The sequence below is a fragment of the Lolium rigidum genome, chromosome 3 (assembly GCF_022539505.1).
Source record: "Lolium rigidum isolate FL_2022 chromosome 3, APGP_CSIRO_Lrig_0.1, whole genome shotgun sequence".
Taxonomy (NCBI): domain Eukaryota; kingdom Viridiplantae; phylum Streptophyta; class Magnoliopsida; order Poales; family Poaceae; genus Lolium; species Lolium rigidum.
Genome location: NC_061510.1, coordinates 106,904,657 through 106,924,168, shown reverse-complemented (window position 1 = coordinate 106,924,168; position 19,512 = coordinate 106,904,657). Strand labels below are relative to the sequence as shown.

The 19,512-nt window shown below is 41.6% G+C and overlaps 1 protein-coding gene across 1 annotated transcript; it reads left to right on the top strand.

Moving 5' to 3' along the window:
• Positions 1-15,152: 15,152 nt before the first annotated feature.
• Positions 15,153-15,898, top strand: LOC124695308 (sucrose synthase 1-like). The gene is made up of 3 exons (XM_047228164.1): positions 15,153-15,339; positions 15,501-15,619; positions 15,808-15,898. The coding sequence occupies exons 1-3, from the start codon at positions 15,163-15,165 to the stop codon at positions 15,896-15,898; spliced, it is 387 nt and encodes a 128-aa protein (XP_047084120.1). The 5' UTR covers positions 15,153-15,162.
• The last annotated feature ends 3,614 nt before the right edge of the window (positions 15,899-19,512 follow it).

Here is a 19,512-nt window from a genome sequence, read left to right as displayed (position 1 = left end):
CCCTCGACCTAAAAACGCACGGGGAGAAGTCGAAGTCGCCAGAAACCCTCCAGAACGCCGCCACATCGCGAAACTCCGTCTCGGGAGCCAGAAGTCTCCGTTCTGGCACTCCGCCGGGACGGGGAATTGGAGGAGATCATCGCCACCATCACCACCGACGCCTCTCCATCGACCAGCCATGATTCCCCCATCCATGTGTGAGTAATTCCCCCGCTGTAGGCTGAAGGGGATGGTAGGGATTGGATGAGATTGGTCATGTAATAGTGTAAGATTGTTAGGGCATAGTGCCTAGTGTCCGTAATTGGTACTTTGATGATATTGTTGCAACTTGTTATGCTTAATGCTTGTCACTAGGGCCCGAGTGCCATGATCTCAGATCTGAACATGTTATTATTTCATCATGATATTCATTGTTTATGGTCTTACCTGCAAGTTGTATACACATATCGCTGTCCGGAACCAATGGCCCCGAAGTGACAGAAATCGGGACAACCGGAGGGGATGGTAGTGATGTGAGGATCACATGTGTTCACGGAGTGTTAATGCTTTGCTCCGGTACTCTATTAAAAGGAGTACCTTAATATCCAGTAGATTCCCTTGAGGCCCGGCTGCCACCGGCTGGTAGGACAAAAGATGTTGTGCAAGTTTCTCATTGCGGGCACGTACGACTATAATTGGAACACATGCCTATTGATTGCTTTGTACTTAGACACCGTTTTATTATTATCTGCAAATGCCCTGCTTGATTGTTACATGAGTTTCTCTCATCCATCCAACGCCCGTTATCCGTCCCCGTGCCTACGAGTATTTTAATCCTGCTGTTTACTATAATCACTACCGCTGTCTCTCGTTACTCTGCTCGTCTGTTATTTCATTATCGCTATCTGCTATAAAACTGTTACTATCGATAAACTCTTGCGAGCAAGTCTCGTTTCCAGGTGCAGCTGAATTGACAACTCCGCTGTTAAGGCTTTCAAGTATTCTTTGTCTCCCCTTGTCGAATCAATAAATTGGGTTTTACTACCCGCGAAGACTGCTGCGATCCCCTATACTTGTGGGTCATCAGCAGGCGCCCGACCAGCTACACAAACATGCATATCCTCCAAATACACACATATTATATAAATAACTGATACGAGAGACCGAGACGGTGTGGTGGAGAAAGTGAGTGAGATTTAGTAGACCTAGGACTTGGGAGAGTGTTTCCTTACATATCTATCAACCAAAGTAGGTATGACAAGATAAAACGAGTGAAACAATGGAGGAAATGAGGTGGGGGGGAGGGAGATGGGCAGGTCCACTTTCGGAGGGAGGGGAAAGAGGACAGGGGATGAGAGGTGGTAGATAGCTCCATGTGACTAAATGGATGGTCCTAGGTTAGTCGTGGCGTACCACGCCTTGGTGCGCCATGGGTATATTAGCTACCCATGGGGCACCCTTACACCATGCACCACGGATATTTGACCTCTTTTGTATAAGCCCGACACATGACTTAGCCATGGCGCACCACATACAGGTGCGCCACGCATACCAAATATACCTGTGGCCACAACTAAGGGGCCCAGACCGACTAGCCCAGCCAAGGAATACATGTGGTGCACCACTTTTAACGGTGCGCCACGGGTAAGTTAGCCGAGATGACGCACCACTTTCGGGTGTGCTACAGATATATACCTGTGGCGCACTACAATTTCAGTGCGTCACAGTTAAGAAAATTGTGTATAGTTGTTTTTTTAGTAGTGGGGGCACAGCTCATACTTCAAATGCAAGACCAGTATTATCAGTAAACTTGGCTTTACTTCTTACCAAAAAAATGTTTGGCACCTATTTGAATCCTTGCATATGGAGTTGCACATGATCATTGATGAGTACAAGCGCATGAGCGAGACCACATGCCTTGACTCGGTATACAAGTTTTGCAAAGATGTGCTTGCAGTGTTCGGCGATGCTTACCCAAGAGATCCCAATGTCGTTGACGATGCCAAACTAGATTATAGAGGAAAGCGGTTTCTTGAGATACTTGGCTAGGAGTGGAAAAACTACCTTTTTCTTGGCAGGGGCAATAAAACGGGCATGTGGATGGGTGCACTGTTATTCTTGAGGATGTTGCATCACAGGATATTTAGATTTCACACTTTTTTTTAGCATGGAAGGTTCTCATAGTGACATCAACATGCTCCAGCGTTCTCCGGTATTCTCTAGGCTTGCAAAGGACAATGCTCTATGGTGCACTATGAGATCAATGCCAGCAATGTTTGCAGAGTTCGTCCATGTGCATCATGACATCCGTGCAAGCGGAGCATATGTGGGCTCATGATTTAAATTTATTTGTTTGTATTTCCATCCATGGTGCCAATTGAGTCACTCCCTCCCCCAATCCAAGCAGACGGAAAGGAGGACACTACCTCATTCTAATCCATGGGCCGATTCAAACATAGAAATTGACACATTTTGCGTCCAAAACAGTTCGGCGCGCTGGATATGCCCTAATTAAAGAGCTCCTATAAACCACTGGATGAAGGACAGAGTCGCTCATCGATTTCTTCATGGGCTCCTACCATTTTTGCCCAAACAGCAGGAACAATTTCTTTATTTTTTTATTTTTTTATAATTTATTTTTCAATATGAACTTTTATGTTACGTGAATATATTAGAAAATAGAACATTTATCTTATTTGAATGAATTTAAATTTGAATATGTATATGTATGTTATTGATTAAATTAAAAAAAACATTTATCTTATTTCAAGGATTTTAATATGAACATTTATGTCATTTGAAAGATTTTCAATAAAACGTTATTCTTCTTTTAACAAAAATCTATTATAATATAAAAAGGAATGATTTTACAAGGAATATTTATGTTATTTGTGTGCTTTCTTAAATACAAATATTTATGTTTGAACAATTTATCAATATTAATATTTATATTATTTGAATTTAAAAAGTACTAATATTTTGTAAAAAACATGCGCATTTATTTAATATAAAAACATAAAATACAAAAAAATAGATAAAATAAAAGGAGAAAGAAAACATGAAGTATGAAATAGAAGGAATATAAGAAGGAAAAAATAGAGAAATATGATTGGAAATTAAAAAGAAAACATAAAATAAAAGGAGAAAATATAACAGAAAGAAAAAATAATAAGCAAGAAAAAAAGAACCGAAAACAGAAATCTAGTGAAAAAACAAAAGGAAAACCAAAGAACCACCGTAATAGCATGACGAGAAACCTAAAGCAACTAAAATTGACCAGGGTAGCTTTCAAGTGTAGCGTTGGATTAAATATTTTTAGGTCAAAGGTAGAATCAAACAAGACCGGTTGATCTCGTCTCTCCTCTCAGCAGCCGTCTCAACCCTAGCTGCCTCCAGTTCATCCTCCTCCATAGATTGGTTCCCCTTCCTTCGGTCGGCTTCGCCGGCGTTGGGAGGAGTGGGAAACCCGATCAATGCGTGGAGTTTCGAATAAAAGTATTGTTTTTACTAGATTATGTTTGGATTTTGGTAGCCGCCTTCTTGTTGGCATCGTCTGCACTAAGTGATCTTCGGCCTTTCGTTCGGCGATGAGATCTTCTTTCCGGCGTCAATGGTGGTGTTGAACAATCACAATTTTTTAGGTATGGGCCTTCGGATCTTACTTCGCCAGATCGATTTTGGATTTTGTTGTTGTTGCCACGAGGAGGATTATCCTCGCAGTTTTTGTCCCGTCTGCTACGTCCTCAACAATGGTGATTCGTACTCTCGGCTCTCCATCGACGACGATAAAGCTAGTCGGTTATTACTCCCTGACATACTGGTGTTGGTACTCTTGCCGATGTTGTATGACTGCTTTAATGGTTGCGTGCGTGCACGCAGCCTTGGCATTGCGGCTCAAAAAATAATGGGAGAACTTTCGTCGGTATCTACAGGTCTATGGTTCGTTATCTATCTTTGGCTGCCTTCAGAAGAGTACAAAATTGTGTTCTGGAAAAAGAAAGAAATTGAAGATCTCGAAGATTTGTTACTATCTTTTAGACTTTATGTTGTAATCGTCGGCAGTTCATGCATCTCTATCATATACTATTTGTTGCTATAAATATATGTACTAGTATTGATTATCAAAAACAAATTGGCCAGGGTAAATCGTGGAGCGACGTGGGCGGAACGCATTCTAAAAGATCTCTTTCTTCTAAAAAAAGATCTATTTGTACTTTGTGGGCTGTGCTATATGGATGGATCCGTTTCTTGTGAGGCTTGGGCCTATTAGTACGAGTACGACGTGAGGTCCAGAAACACATAAAATTACCTACGCTGGCGATCGATCGACGTATATATATGTGCAAAGGAAGTGGCCGGATTGATTCGATCGACATCTCACGGTATGATCTCACGGTATGATTGCTGCACCCCCATGGGGCTCTCACAGGCGTTTGGATTTTGGGCCGTCCGATCGAGCTGACGTGGCGCGATCTCGGCCAGCCATTCCATCCAGGGCACGAGGCCCTCCCGCAGACCCGCATTTTATCCACGGGTCGTTTGAAGCCCGCTCGGCCCAGACATTTGCATGCGCGTCGTTTCGTCTAGTGAGTGCGCTCGGCTCGCTGTCGGCACGGCATTAGCTCACGGAGGAGCTCTGCCTGGGAGAGAGATCCTTCTAGTGCGCCGGCGTCAACGCTCCATGCCCATCCACCTCACTTTTCCCTAGCTGCTCTCCCTTCCCCCACGCCATCCTCTCCTCCTCGCCTGGTCCACCTAGCCGTTGCGCCGTACATCCGCCGTCGTCCGTGTCGACCGCTTGCTCGACGTCGGCGGCGGCCGCCGGCGTTGGTCCATGGCGGCGCTTGCCCGTGAGTTTGGTTGAGGTGAGCTTCGTCTCTTTTCCCCTTCTAGAGGGCGCGGCCGGTGTTGGGATTTGGTTGATCTCCATGCGGACGAATCGATGCTGCCATGCTGGGCCTCGGTTGATTCCGTGCAGCTCGATTCGGGTCACTTTGTTAGGTTTCTTTTTTTAGGGGTGCTTCTTTCTTCCTCTTTGTCTTCTTGCCTTTCCGCCTGGGTCTTCGCCGGCAGGATTTCCGTTTGGTTTTTTTTCTTGAGATTGCTTACTTTCTCTGCTACGTTTTCGTTCCCTTTGCAGGTCATCGCCTTGCTGGGATTGCCGCGTGGGGTTGCGGCGGCTGCTTTCGTTGGGCTGCTGCTCGGTTGTATTGTCGGTGAGTGCCCTATGTTCCATCCTCCTTTGTATCAGTTGCTTTTGCTAGATCTGATTTCGATTCACCTCTTTTGGATCCTTTCGTTCGGCTGCCGGTCGATCCGTTTCCCATGAAATTTGGCATCTTCCTGATTTCTTCTTAGCCGCGTTTACGGAGACAGAGGACCGTGTACTCCTTTTCACGAATCTGGGTCGGTTTTTTCGGCTGTTTTAGGCTTTTCTTCTTATCTGACGGGTCCTCCGTTCAGCTGATTTAACTTGGCTCTGTGTTTCGTCTTTGCAGGTTGTCTTCTTCCCAGGATTTCTGCGTCGGTTGGCTGCGGCTGCTCTGGTCGATCTGTTGTCTGACTCCGTTCTTGGCGAGTCCCCTGTTTCGGCTGTCTCTGCGTTCTTGTCCATGCCTGAATGAATTAGTATATAGTCTGTTAGCTCTTTCCGTGTTTTGCCTTCGATGCTGCAGAAGTTTGGTGGCTCGTTATAGTAGCCTTAAGATTTCACGGATAGATGTGTGTATAGATGCTGCAAGGCAACCATTTTACAAGTCTGGGCATGTCAAACATTGGTTAATTTTTAAATGGAAAAATATGTTTACTTAATTTAACCCGCAATTAGTGAAATGAGGTATTCATGCAGCTCTCTGTTTTGGTGTCGTACCATAGGCTTGCAGCTGCCTCTCGTGGTAACTTGACAGAAAGGCAGCTCTACAGATCAGCTGTATGCCGGTACTGTTCTTTGGTGCTAGCACTTTCAACTACTTTTATCAAAACATACCCTGTGTGGTTGTGTACATTAGCTTGCCTCGGTTTTTGGGTTTACGGCGATTAGCTTGGAACCCTAGCTTGGTGTTTGGTGTTTCTTGACAAGTGATTTGATATATATCATGTTAGAAAGAAACTATCCTAAATACTCATGGTGGTCCTTGGAACCCCATCTTGATAGTTATTGTTTTTACAGTGCCTCGGCAAATTAGTATATCCTATAAGAAGCACATATACTGTCTGTTATCAGTGATGAAGGTATTTTTATCTTCGATTCCGCATCACGGGACGTGCCAACGGTAGTGTTTATTAAGAAGCCCTAAAATGTGTGGAGTTTTGGATATTACGTAATTTGCTGAATACCATTGCTTAGTCTGGAGATTAGACATGTCTGTTGTATTTTCTTTGTTATCCATGTGATGTCATAAAAGACAGTGTTGTTAGTTTCAGTTACACAGAACAATCAAATAGAAGGGCTGAGAACTGTTTTATGGTCTTTTTATTTACCAGGGTCCTTTCCTTGTCGATGCCTGTTCCATGATTTCTTTGCCTTTCGCCTTGCCCCCTGTCGTGTTTATGTTGCCTCTGTGTTCTGTCTTTGCATGTTTGTCGCCTTGCTGGGATTGTCGCGCCGGTTTTGCTGCATCTGCTCTCGTTCGTCTGTAGTCCAGTTACGTTCTTGGTGAGTATGCTATGTTCTAGCTATCTCTGCATGGCTTGGCAGCACTAGCGTTTAATCTTTCATGCTTACGTTATTGGTTTGATACCCTGAAGGCCTTGCCTCACTGTGGTTGTGCAGGGGTCAGGATTAAAATTTCTTGACTATTCATTTCGTCTAGCAAATGCATCCTACATATTGATGGTGACCCAGATTAATGTGTGTCCAATTGTCCATAAGCTATGTTTGTAACACCAACCCATGGGACTGCACCAACCTCACAATGACCGTAGTCGTTGCGCTCGAAGAATTGGTATATAGCATGTTAGCAAGAAAACTATCTTCGATTCTCATGGTGACTTAGATTATTTTGGAACCCCAGCTTGATAATTAGCATTTCTCTACGACCACTGTTAATTAGTGAATTAGTATATCATTTGAATTAGCCCCAGCTTGATAATTTCTTAATTAGTATATCCTGTGAGAAGAGCAAGACCACTGTTATTAGCGATGGAAGTGATTCATCTTTGATTCCACATCACGGGATGTACCACCAGTTGTTTATTAAGATGATCTAGAATGTGTATTATTTTCGATATCACGAAACTTTCCAAATAACATTGATTGGTTTAGATATCACGAAATTAGCTATTTTATCGTGTTTTCATGTCCGCTTTCGATATGTGTTTGCCACTGTTGTTTGTTTCAGGCTATCCGTTGGTGTGGGTTGGTCGTTGTGCCCGTCTCTCGTCGGGTAATCTCTTTGCATGTGTCGGATCCCTGTGTGTCTATTTCTTTCTTATATACGTTGAATTTGTTACCTGTCCTATTTAATGGCATGTTAATCCTGGTGCATTTTTTACCCGGTGGTGCTTGTGTTATTGGTGTAAATGTTTAATTTGCTACCCTTGTATTCTCGCCAAAACTTTGTGAGGCCCAAATCACGTGTGATCCTGACAAGAATTGATACACGTAACAAATTGTCAGGATAAATGGAATATGGATTTCTAAATTATCTCCTTTCTAGGGCCATTATGTAGAATTGAGCCTACATCATGTGTTATAGAAATTATTTGGTGTACAGCTCTCCACTCTACTCATATGCATTGTAGTTGTACAAGTTTGTACTGTTTTTTGCATATAAGCACCTATAGGCAGCTATTGGTTCTATTTTCTTGAGCCTTTATTTGCATTGGATCCAAACCGTGTAGGAAATCGTGTTAATCTTCTCGCTTATCAATACTATTGTGGTGCAACCTCACTCGTATCTTGCATACGAGTCCCATTGCTCGAATATTTTTGGTTCAACCGGCTTTTTTAGCACTCCCGATGATGAATTAGATTAACTTTGCCACCATAATGAAAACAAGCAGATACTGTACTTATCAAAGGTGGAGATGGAAAGGAAGTCGGAGAACTAAATATGCATTATCATAGTTATGTATTAACTGTTATTTTTGCAAATGCCTTGCAGGGATAACAAGATGTCTGCATCCCAGAAATTTTGGATTTGAATGCTTCACTGTAAGTGTAAGGTAAGATATATTCTCTTCAATGTTGAGCTTGATCCAATCATTATAGGTTAATTAAAGAACTTTGAATACTTCTATTAACCTAGAAGGTGATTTCACTTCCAAAACAACTACTGAATTTATGTGTGTCTAAAACGGTTCATTCTCAACTGGGTCTTGCTTTCTCCCTAGATGCATTCCTGATCATTAGTTGGCATATATGCTTCCTATTTTGAATATTTCATATGATGCAAGAAAGCGAATATGATCATGGATAAATGGGATCAGGTGGAAATAATATCAATATGTATCGTGGTTCTGGTGCATGTGTTTAGGCTTTGGGATTGGATTTTTTTGGAAATTACTTCGATGCATCTCTAAAAATATTTAGAGTTTAGATCTTGGATGATTTTTGTGCCAAATGGAAGTTAAGATACATGTTCTTTCGGTGACGAGATTGATTCACGTTCCTGCATTTTATAAACGCCGACAAGATATCTCTTGCCTTACTTTGAGTTTAACAAATCTTATCATGCTGCACACAATGATATCGGAAACTTTTGATCGTGCATTTGCTGTGACCTCGAGCTAATGCCATTACTCGTTTCCATATTCCACGTGCGATCATATAAATAGTATCAAAAAATGTACTCCCTCCGTTCCTAAAAAAGCTGCTCAACTTTGTCTAGATACGGACGTATTGACATATTTTAGTTATAGCTACATACGTATCTAGAAAAAGTTGAGCAGCTTTTTTTGAGATGGAGGAAATAAATGGAATATGGATTTCTATTACAGCAACGATTGTCATGTGTGTTTACTTTACATTTTTTCTTGGAAAACTGTACTTACCACATATCCTATTTTTCAAGTTTTACCGAGTACTATTTTCTTAAGTAAGTTTTCTACTTGCTCACTGAACATTGCATTGTTTTACCTACATGGGGATGTATATACTTCTGCAGACCTTTGATGGTCCTATTTTTTCGGGCTAAAGCCCCCCGCTTTCATTTAAAATGAGACCAAAGGGTTGGTCACAGTCTGTTATAGGAACACACGGACCAAAGTTCTGTCAGTCTAAGGCACCGTACCTATCCATACACCACTTCCGAAATATAAACTACCTGTACTAGAAAACAGAGCTATAGATCTCATGTACTACTCATCTTGCTATATATTTGTGTGTGCCTTTCAATACCACATCAGCTTAGTCTTGCTACTCTTCCATCTTCATGCAGGTTAGTTTGTTTGTCATCGGCTTGCACCATCAGTATCGGGCATTTGGATTATTTGATTTGTCTCTCTCTCGACACTCTCAATACATCACAAAAGATTATTTGGTTTATCATCAGTTTGCTGCATCATTAATCCGAATTTTGATCCATACCTCATGATGTTCCATGTTGCAGGTTCAGAGGTTCCGTAGTAAGATAAGCTAGCTGAGTATTTGTTTCAGATTTTTTGAGAAGATCACAACGATTAGTGTGTATATCAGGGGTAAGGTAAGCTCTCTGTGGTACTAGCCATTTTTCTTGAGCTTAGCCCTTGAATCGGTTTGTGTGTTAGCTTAAACAGGCTTATGTTACTGACATCTTCTCTGTTTTCTCTTACGCATTTTGTTCTTATTACTCCGCCAAGTGGCAGCTCTAATTATAAGACGTTCATCTTTAGTGTTCTTTCATACCTTGTGCTCACAGTAGTTCAATGTAGCTTCTTTTGCATAGAAAAGCGGTAAGTGCGTACATGAGGTAGGTTTATAAATTCAGCCATAAGATTCTTCATTTATAATCTCCCGTACGTGGGAGTTCATGTTCATTTATTATATTATAATCTCCTATGTGGTGAGGACGTGAGAATTAAATACTTCTTTGGTGACCCTAGAGCATCTGATTCAACAAACCTTGACATACTGAAGTACGAGTCTTTGCACCCCTCATTAATACAAATGGAACATGCATTTCTTTTGTTCTTGTTTTTGGCTCGTTGAACTTGCTGAACAAAAATAACTTACACACGGTCAAGCTACAGGAGATTAATTGTTTGACATTTAATGGGCACCGAATAGGTGAACTATAGACTTCTGTTGCGAAACGTTGCTTTAATTTTTGCTGCACTTTTACTTGCAGAGACGCAATGGGAGGAAACAAGTAGTTTCATAAAATTATAAATATGCATGTAGACAAACTATATTATTTTTAAGCGAAGCATTCAAGTATTTGACAAGAAAGTGATGATCTGTCTAATTTGGATGAATATGTATTTCTTGGCAATCAGCTGCAGATGTCATATGCACCTCAGTTTGAGACATTTTTGGATACCAATGAGAAACCGGAGGTCAGGATAAGTGAAGTCTTTGACCGAATAAGATGCATGGTTTCATCATTTTCTATAAAATATCGGCATCCGAGTTTACTCGTTTGATGACGTAATGTAACCAAACGATATTTCTAGGATTGTCAGCATTACTACTGCATATTCCTTGGTACTCAAATATTTGGATTTAGATATCTTTTTGCATTTTTACCTTCTGCTAGAATAAGACCCGAATTTTTCTTTACATAAATGCAAGCTTTCATGCAATAGTTCAGTGCAATAAAATCTGATATATACTTATTTTGCCGGTGTTGTTTCGGAATGGGTTTTAGGCTTTTAGCTATGAGATCAAGGCACGTGACAGCTCAACCGTAGAAAACGCCGCAGTTGTTGAACAAGCTCATAGGCCTGAAAGGTAGTGCCTTTGATACTAGACAACAGTTGGCGTTCTTCGTAGCACAATAATATTATTAATATTTCTTGAGACTCTCCAATGTAAAAGAACCAACAATTTATCCGTCAAGCAACAACTTATCCGTCAAGACCATGGATGTTGTGGTTGTCGGATGACACAGCTTCATACAGAGTTAAATGGATTCCATTTTTTGCACCATATACAATGTCACACAGGTTAATAGTTGGTGTTTCATGCGACATCAGTGATCTGAACTTCAAACTCATGAAGGCTGAACCATATCAATATTTTTTCTACAACATATTTAAAATTTTCTTTTGTATGTAAACTGTGTTTCCACCATGGACAAAAGCTTGTCATGTGAGTCACTTGCTCAAACAAGGCTTTAAAATAACGAGTCCTGCTTTATGGTTCCTACTTTCAAAGCATTCATTTGTACACATAAGCAATACCGGGGTCGTGCGCCAAGGCGCACATCTAAATGAGATAATTCAATTGTAAAAATAAATGAGGGGCTGCAGCAGCTCTGCAAAACGGAACTATTATTTATCTATTATACCATCGACAAATTTCAACACACATAATATAGCAAGGCCCCCCAGTAATTTCCTCGGATTAAGCATATTTTCTCGAAGACAAATAAAAGTACAGAACACTCTTGACACTTTTTAGGGAAGAACGCTCTTGCGTCTTTCACCTCTGGTCCTTTCTACACGTCACCTTTTGCAATTTAGCAAGCCAATTATTTGATTTGAACTTCTTAGCTTTCTATCTGCAAGTAAATGATTTTTAGGTGTTGTCTCGGTGAAGAAACTATATTTTAGTATTATTTTTTAGTGCTTCGATCCATCCGATATGCCAAAATCATTTTTATTTTTGGCAAAGGTAGGAATCATTATTTTTTTAAAGAGTTGGCTGCAGTTTGAGTCTATTCTTGTGTTTCTAGGTGCAGCAACTCTTCATATTGTGCATCTCCTATCCTAATCTTCTGATTGTTTAATCGAAGTCATCAACTGAAATTTGACTCAACTAGAGATTGCTTGTCTTCTAGATGCCAATGCAGTTCATGCATGCATTATATTCGTCTGCATGTTGTCTGTTTTGGATGTTTTAGTTAGTCAATTTTAATCATCTCTAGACTGCGAGGTGCTTTTTCTATCCAATGTGTTTGGCGAGTTTTTCCATTTTTCTTAGAATGTACTTCCTGTAAATTTCATTTTAAAATCTTAATAATGCGATGGCTCGGAGAGAACTAAATTGGATTCAGGCTATTAAATGTTGGCTTTTTTTTACCTTTGTAATCATTAGTTCAAGTTCTGGTGATGCTTGGTTAGGCACATCCGAACAAATTTGGGTGTGGTTTTTGCACATCTGTTTTGGTGATATTTTGGTTTAATTACTATTGTAAAAATTTGCTGCCCACGAGTGCAGTCTGGGTGTCTGTTATTTGTAACTTTTCAAAGTGGAAGCACATCATGCGATAGATTCCTTTGCTTTTTTACCTCATGGTTGGACCTGGTTATCTTTTCCAGGAAAATCATCTGTCATTTAGGTGGTGCCTTTAAGCATGGCCGTTGTTGGACTGCAGCTCTGTTTGGGTGATATTTTGGTTTAGGGAGTAAGATACAAGTATGAATAAGTAGAACCCCTTCGATTTAAGCAGCCATTTAATTTAGTTAGTTGGAATTCAGTTTAAGCGAGTACTTAATCTATATGCGCATGCAGTATTATTATTTTGCCAATATTTACACGGTTGCTGCATCTTGAAACACCGAGGTTCATGAGCACTTTTATGTGTATTGAACTTGAATTAACCTCATATTATTGCCATCTATTTCGTTAAGACAAATAACTTCTGGTTATTTTTTCATTTTGTTTGCGATAGAGCTAGCTCTTGGTGATGTAGGTTCCTTGTGGTCTTCTTTTGCTCTGCATGCAGATAGAATCCATCCAAGCTACTTCCCTAGTGACCAAGCTCGGTTTTACTTTTCAAAGTTCATGTTGCTTCAGATAGTGCTCACATGTTTTTCTATCAGCAAGTGCTTCGTATTGTGTAACTTAGCTACGCTTGGAGGACCCTGCTATGCTAGCAGTAGACCTTGGTAGATTTCCATAGAATGTACGCAATAATTTCATCGGCTATGTTATATAACAGGCTTAGAAGAATATTAATATTAGCTTAACCAGGACCTATTTTGACTCCACATTAAGATGTTTGTTTCTCTCGTTTCAAATATAAGTGTTTATCCTAATTTCATCCTATTTATTTTGCTTTCAACCTAAAAAAATATTATCGTATTTTGCCTAATTTTTATCATTGTTATACAAGATGTAAATAGGTGTGAAATTCACGGGATCGTGCGCCAAGGCGCACATCTAAATCTAGTTGGTATGATTGCTGCACCCCCATGGGGCTCTCACAGGCGTTTGGATTTTGGGCCGTCCGATCGAGCTGACATGGCGCGATCTCGGCCGTCGTTCCGTCCAGGGCGCTGAGGCCCTCCCGCAGACCTACTTTTTATCCATGGGTCACGAAAAGCCCCGCTCGGCCCGATCTCTCGCGTCGCGTGTGGCTGCCTCCTCTCCAATCCCGTCGCTCCCTCTCCCCTTCCTCCTCCGCTCCCAGCCGCCGCCTCCGCTCCGCGCCCGCCCTCTCCCTCTCCCCTTCCTCCTCCGCTCCCAGCCGCCGCCTCCGCTCCGCGCCCGCCCTCTCCCTCTCCCCTTCCTCCTCCGCTCCCAGCCGCCGCCTCCGCTCCGCGCCCGCCCTCCGCGCCCGCAGGCTCCAGGGCAGCACAAAAGCAAAACCAGCCATCCGACCCCCTCGTCCCCATGGCGGCCGCGACGGCGACGGCGGCGGAGGAGGAGGCGCGGCTACTGCAGCTGGAGGAGCAGGCGGAGCACGACGGCGGCGACGCCTGGGAGTACCTCGCCCGCAGGCTCCGCACGTGCCGCCCCGCCCCCGTCCTCCGCATCGGCCTCGCCCTCATCAACGACCTCGACCCCAAACCTAACCACGACTCCGAGCGCCCCGACCTCAACATCTTCCTCTACCCCGACCCTAAATATGAGTGTGGTGAGTCTGGATCCGCCCAGATCCAGGACTGTGAGGCCACATCCCCTCTCACTCTTGTAGTTTTGATTGATTTTCCTTTAGATGCTCAATTTGTGTGCAGCGGCATTTCTAAAGCATCCAAAGACTCCTACTGTCCTACAAGTGCACCTGCCATTTACTTATCAATTTGTATATTCTGAACATATGATGAAAAGAATTTGCATGGGCTAGCCAGAATTTCTTCGCAGGTAGTCTTATCAGATGGTTCTTAGCCTTTTTGTATAGAATGGAATAGGCACCAATTCTGCTTCTGGATCTTCTATGTTACTGTGTGATCTAATTTTAGATAACTTGATCTGGACTTTTTGAGGAAGCAAGTTTGGACCAGAACCATGATATGTCTCTTTTGGAAGAAGTTGGTTCCTGTGCATAAATTCTCTCTTGCTTCACATATCATGGGGCATGGTATAAATTTCACTTCTGCGTTCAGTTAGTTTATAATAGATAAGTTATTTTTTCTTCAAAATGGGGTAGCCGCTGCTTCTGCATCTATCGATGTATATGACTCTTTATTAAAATGAGTTTTTAAATTGGCCTTTAGTATAACTTCCCATAAGCTGCACCATATGAAGTTGGATCATGATGAACTACTATTTGTTCTTAGCTAGATTTCAGTATGCTCTTGTATATATTGTAGTGTCGTTTACATAGTTCAGCACTTCAGCTACCGGAAGAATGTGGAATAGAAAGCTGTTTCGTTTTACCTCACATACTGCTCTTTTTATAGGTATGTTCACAGGGGCAAAGGAATGATTCAGCGCCACCAGCTGCTCACTGAGTTTGAAGCCTTGTTTGAGTCTGACAAGGAGAGATATGCAAATTTTGAAGACATTCTCCGTGCTGCCAAGGTAACATTGGCCACATGCCTAACCCAAGTGTTTGCCAGTTGAAATTTATATACCAGCTAACCTAATTTTCTTCCTTGAGTTCAATGTAGGAAGCAATTGTGCTGCCCCATGGGTTTCCCTGGAGGCCTAGGCGTGGTGTCTGGGACTACGTACGGGTGAATGTTAGCGAGTTGCCTGTTGAGGAGCTGACAGTTTTCGAGTACCTGGCATTCAAGGAACAGCTTGTTGATGAGCAGTAAGTTGCAGGATGAAGTCTTAGCAGTTGTAGGCACAATTTGTATGTTCTACTTGTAGTGAATAACCTTATAAGTATTCACTCTATTTTTCTTGAAAACAGCGCCAACAGCAAGTTTATGCTTGAGCTTGATTTTGAGCCTTTCAATGCCTCCTTCCCACGTCCTTCCATGTCCAAGTCTATTGGAAATGGGGTGCAGTTCCTTAACCGTCACCTATCTACCAACCTGTTCCAGGACAGGGAGAGCCTCTACCCACTACTGAACTTCCTGAAAGCCCATAACCACAAGGGCACGGTAAGCTTCCAATACACAGAACCTACTAAGTGATATACACATCATAAGTTTTCATTGTGATAATTGCTTGAAATCACCTATGGACTATGAAATCCTTTAAAGAACCACTTTATGAGTTGATCCATGCTTCTTCAGTAACAAAATGTTGTTTTCAATTACAGACAATGATGCTAAACAACAGAATTCAGAGCCTTTGTGGGCTCCAATCAGCCCGTAGAAAGGCAGACGAGTATCTAACGAGCATCCCTGAAGACACCCCGTCCTCTGAGTTCAACCACAGGTTATTTCTTTTTATAAATTACCTTCACCATGTAGCTTAGGTTGAATTACAAATGGAAATAGTTTCTCAAGATTTCGTCATGATTTGAGTGCAGGTTCCAAGAGCTATATGTACTGTGCATAGCTATTTTGCTTTTGTTGGTTTGTGAAATGACTGTGTCCTGATGATTACTACTTTCAGGGTTACAGGAAGGACGAGAGGTTGTACCTTGCCAACGATTCAGATGAGCAGTCGTTGCTTTGTGACACCTTGATGCTTAGCATTTCAGAACATTTATAGAGTCTAGGGATCTTTGTCTTTAGTTAGATTACCTTGCTCACTGGAGTATTCAATATTATAGGATGGGGAGTGGCTAATTGGTAAACAAATAAAAGGACAAGAAATAAAGAGGTTGGTTGGTGTTTTCTTATTTTCGTCGATTCTTGTTATGAGAAATTAAATTATATTTTTTGACTCTGCAATTATTCCATCTGCAGATTATACTGTTGTCTAACCATCATATATTTGCAGGATGGTCAATGTGGTGGATAGCGTCAAGGAGGTTGCCAATACGATCGAGATAGTGGATGCGGTTCGGCAGAACAAGAAGTTGTGTCATCATATTAGAGGTCGCATGGACTGTCCTTGTGCCACGTACGCTGTCAAAACTTGATGATGCTGGTGCGAGGAAGGACCCCATAGATTGATTTACCATGTCGGTGTGATTGTGAGAGTGCAGTGCCTGTATTCGTATTGGAGAGGGAAACTATTTGTTTCCCATTCAGCCATCTCCATTCCTCCCCGGCTAACCGCCGCTTGGGGAGTGTTCTCTGCATCTCCTCTAGCTCGTGAAATATATTTGAACCAAAAATGGGGAGTGTTGTTTTGCACCAAAAATAGGAACCAATTGGTGTGCTACTTAATATATTTGAAAGTTTGGCTCATGAAATATAATTTAGTAGTTAACTTTTCTATGCACAAATGAATCTCTCTACTCTGAAGATGGCTATGTAGATGGGGGGCATATGTTTGTTGTTGTGATGTGCAAGTCCAGCATTAATTTATGATTCTGGTGAGTACCATTTTTTATGTTTGGCATCTCTGAATTACATACAACTTGTTTCCTAATACTATACAAATTTAGAAAGCAACTGACATATGATGGCTTGTTGGGTATGTTGCCAGAGCTATGATACTGACACGCCCTGAACAGAGGTAATCCACCATGGTGGCAAGGAGTTCGACCGGAGAGAACTTACTAGCCATGCATAACTCCTTTGGCTCATCCTCCGAATTTGTTACCGCCACATAATTTTGCTATGTGGATGCCACATCAACATCTGCGTCCCGAGAGTGGTCATATGACCTAATTCAGTGCTACACATCCCGGTGAGTTCCTGGTCGTCTCGTCCCTTCTCTCATTTATTTTGTTCTTCAATAAGTTGCATTTCAATAGTTACTGATGCAGTGTGGACGTAGCTCTAATCATGCAGTTTCTTTTCTCTACTTGTGTTCTGGTTTGGGTTTGCAGGTGTGCACGCCGGTTATTATTCCCTGCATTGTTATCCTGCTCCATGTCCAGTGTGGTCATTATTCCCTGCATTGCTATCCTGGTGATATTTTTTCTTCAGGAAGAAGTTTAGGTTGGTATCTTGCTGTATTATTCTGTCATGTACCGAATGCAGAATTTATTCAGAAACAGCCAGTGAAAACATTTTCTGTATTTTGAAATGGATCGGCTGAGTGGCATGATTGAGTAAGCATAAGAAACTTAGCATGGCTCTTGCCATATTGTCCGCTTCAGCTCTATAGATTTGTTTGATGTGCTTCATTTGATATTGGATGGTGGTTCTCTGCCCATGTATCTATTGTACTGCTACCATTTTCTTGCTATTTACCAAGATGGTTGCAGGTACTAGCTATCTACCTTTTTAATGCTATATTGTCTTATCAATTATTGATTTCTTCTGAAATTTACCCACAATCAACTGTTATTTGGCTATATGATATCCTGATGGAGTCCTTTTTGCATGATATTTGTCGGCGCAAGCTGCCATTGCAGAAAGCTCAGCTAGATGGGGCACGTAAAAACTAAGATCAGGATTCGGTAAATCTGGAAGAGTCTCAGTACATGTTCTTATGTGTATCCTATGGATATTCTCTCAAATTTATGGTCTTTTGGTGGCCGACCGTCTATTTATGTACTTGTGAGTGTTGTAGAGTGTATGTAGATCTTAGATTAATAGTATACATTTAATATATGTGGCTTCTTTTCAAACGTGTGGCAGAATCAAGAATTGTTAGTTTCTATAATATATTTTCCTGGTTGTATATAAATGTTTTTTCTATAGTTCGCTACACGTTTTGTAAACCCTAAGCAGATTATTATCATTTTTCTATCTACACATGAGTCTCACGGGATCGTGCGCCAAGGCGCACATAAAAATCTAGTACTATAAATCGAGCGGGCGATGGCCGACGTCGAGAGCGGCATGGCAGAGGCGGTGGCGGAGCCCGACGAGTGCGGTCGGCTCACGATGACCATCGTCGTGGGCGTAGCGATGATGTCGTTCGTCATACTAGGCTACTTCCTTATGGGTCCAGAGAATTTCGAATACAAGGTCGAGCGAAAACCCCTCAACATATTCCCCTTCGCCGCCGGAATCATATGCTTCGCCATCGGTGTCGGTTTCTTCATCCTCTTCGGAAGTCTCTTGCAGGACTGGGAGGTTGGCCATCCCGAGGGTCGCAGACTAGTAGATAAGTTGTTGGCATAATTAAGGAGTACTGTTGGTTCCTGCTCTGCTGGCTACTTGTATATCTTCATTAATTATAGGATGGGTTATTTATATGGGATACCTAGTACTCCCGCTGATCCATAACAAATGTTATATCGAAACCTTATTACGTAGTTTAAAATTAAATTTAAACTAATAAAGTTCCGACACTTATTATAAATTAGAGGGAGTAACTGTTTTGTGAGAAATATAGTTTCGATGGCGATGGCAGAAGAGCATCGGCCGGTGACAACGACATGACTTGCGGTCTGTGACCTTCTTGTGTCGAGTATCAGGGTAGGGACTTCTTCTTCGTGCTCGTAGATGCTGCTCGGGCATGTAGTTCTTGATGTTCTGTGTTGCTACGCTCTCAGCGTGGCCTGTAATCTTTGCCCCGTCTCTGTTTTTGTAAACTGTTTTCTGCACCATTGCAACCTTTATCGTATGTGGTTTCATTAATTCAACATTGGGTTCTTTGAGCCTTCCATCAAAAAACCTCGGTCCTTTGCCTTGGGCATAGTGATGTTATCGATCGCCGAAACCCTACAACACTTGTGTTCTTCATCATCACCGGGATTAAATGTTGGATATATGAGAAATTTTACGATAGTTTTAATCTAGAAACAGAGTAGATAAAGCATAAGAAACATTCTATCGAAATTAACCGCAACCTTATTAGATTTTCATAACCGGGGAGTGAGAAAGTTCCCAGGAGGGAATATGAGAATCTCTAAAAAAAATTAACAAAAGGAGTGATCTTCTATCTTCTCGGCTTCTACTTGACTAGCTGAGAGTGGATAGAAAGTTAGGAATCTTCTTCTAATCGTACGAAGTACAATTATCAAGTACATGACATTAGTTATGAAAAGTTAATTGTCAGAGATCCTTAGTCCCCCCCTATTCAATTAAAATATGCACTGTGAGGTGGGTTCTGCCCTCACAATGGGTAATCCGAACTGAACCAATATCATAAAATTCAAATAAAAAATCAAAGCTGTGTTAATTCTAAGTGAAAAAATTAGGATGTGCGCAAGAAAATGAGGATATGATCTAACCAAGAACATATTATCAGTATATTAAAGTATACCAACCAACATAGCACTCAGTTTTTGTTCAGGTTGGTGCTTTCGCTCCCAG

Coding starts and splice junctions, on each gene's coding strand:
- LOC124695308 (XM_047228164.1), top strand. CDS start 15,163: ATGCTTGAGCTTGATTTTGAGCCTTTCAATGCCTCCTTCCCACGTCCT. Junction 15,340..15,500: donor CCCATAACCACAAGGGCACG/GTAAGCTTCCAA, acceptor TTTCAATTACAG/ACAATGATGCTAAACAACAG. Junction 15,620..15,807: donor TCCTCTGAGTTCAACCACAG/GTTATTTCTTTT, acceptor TCAGGGTTACAG/GAAGGACGAGAGGTTGTACC.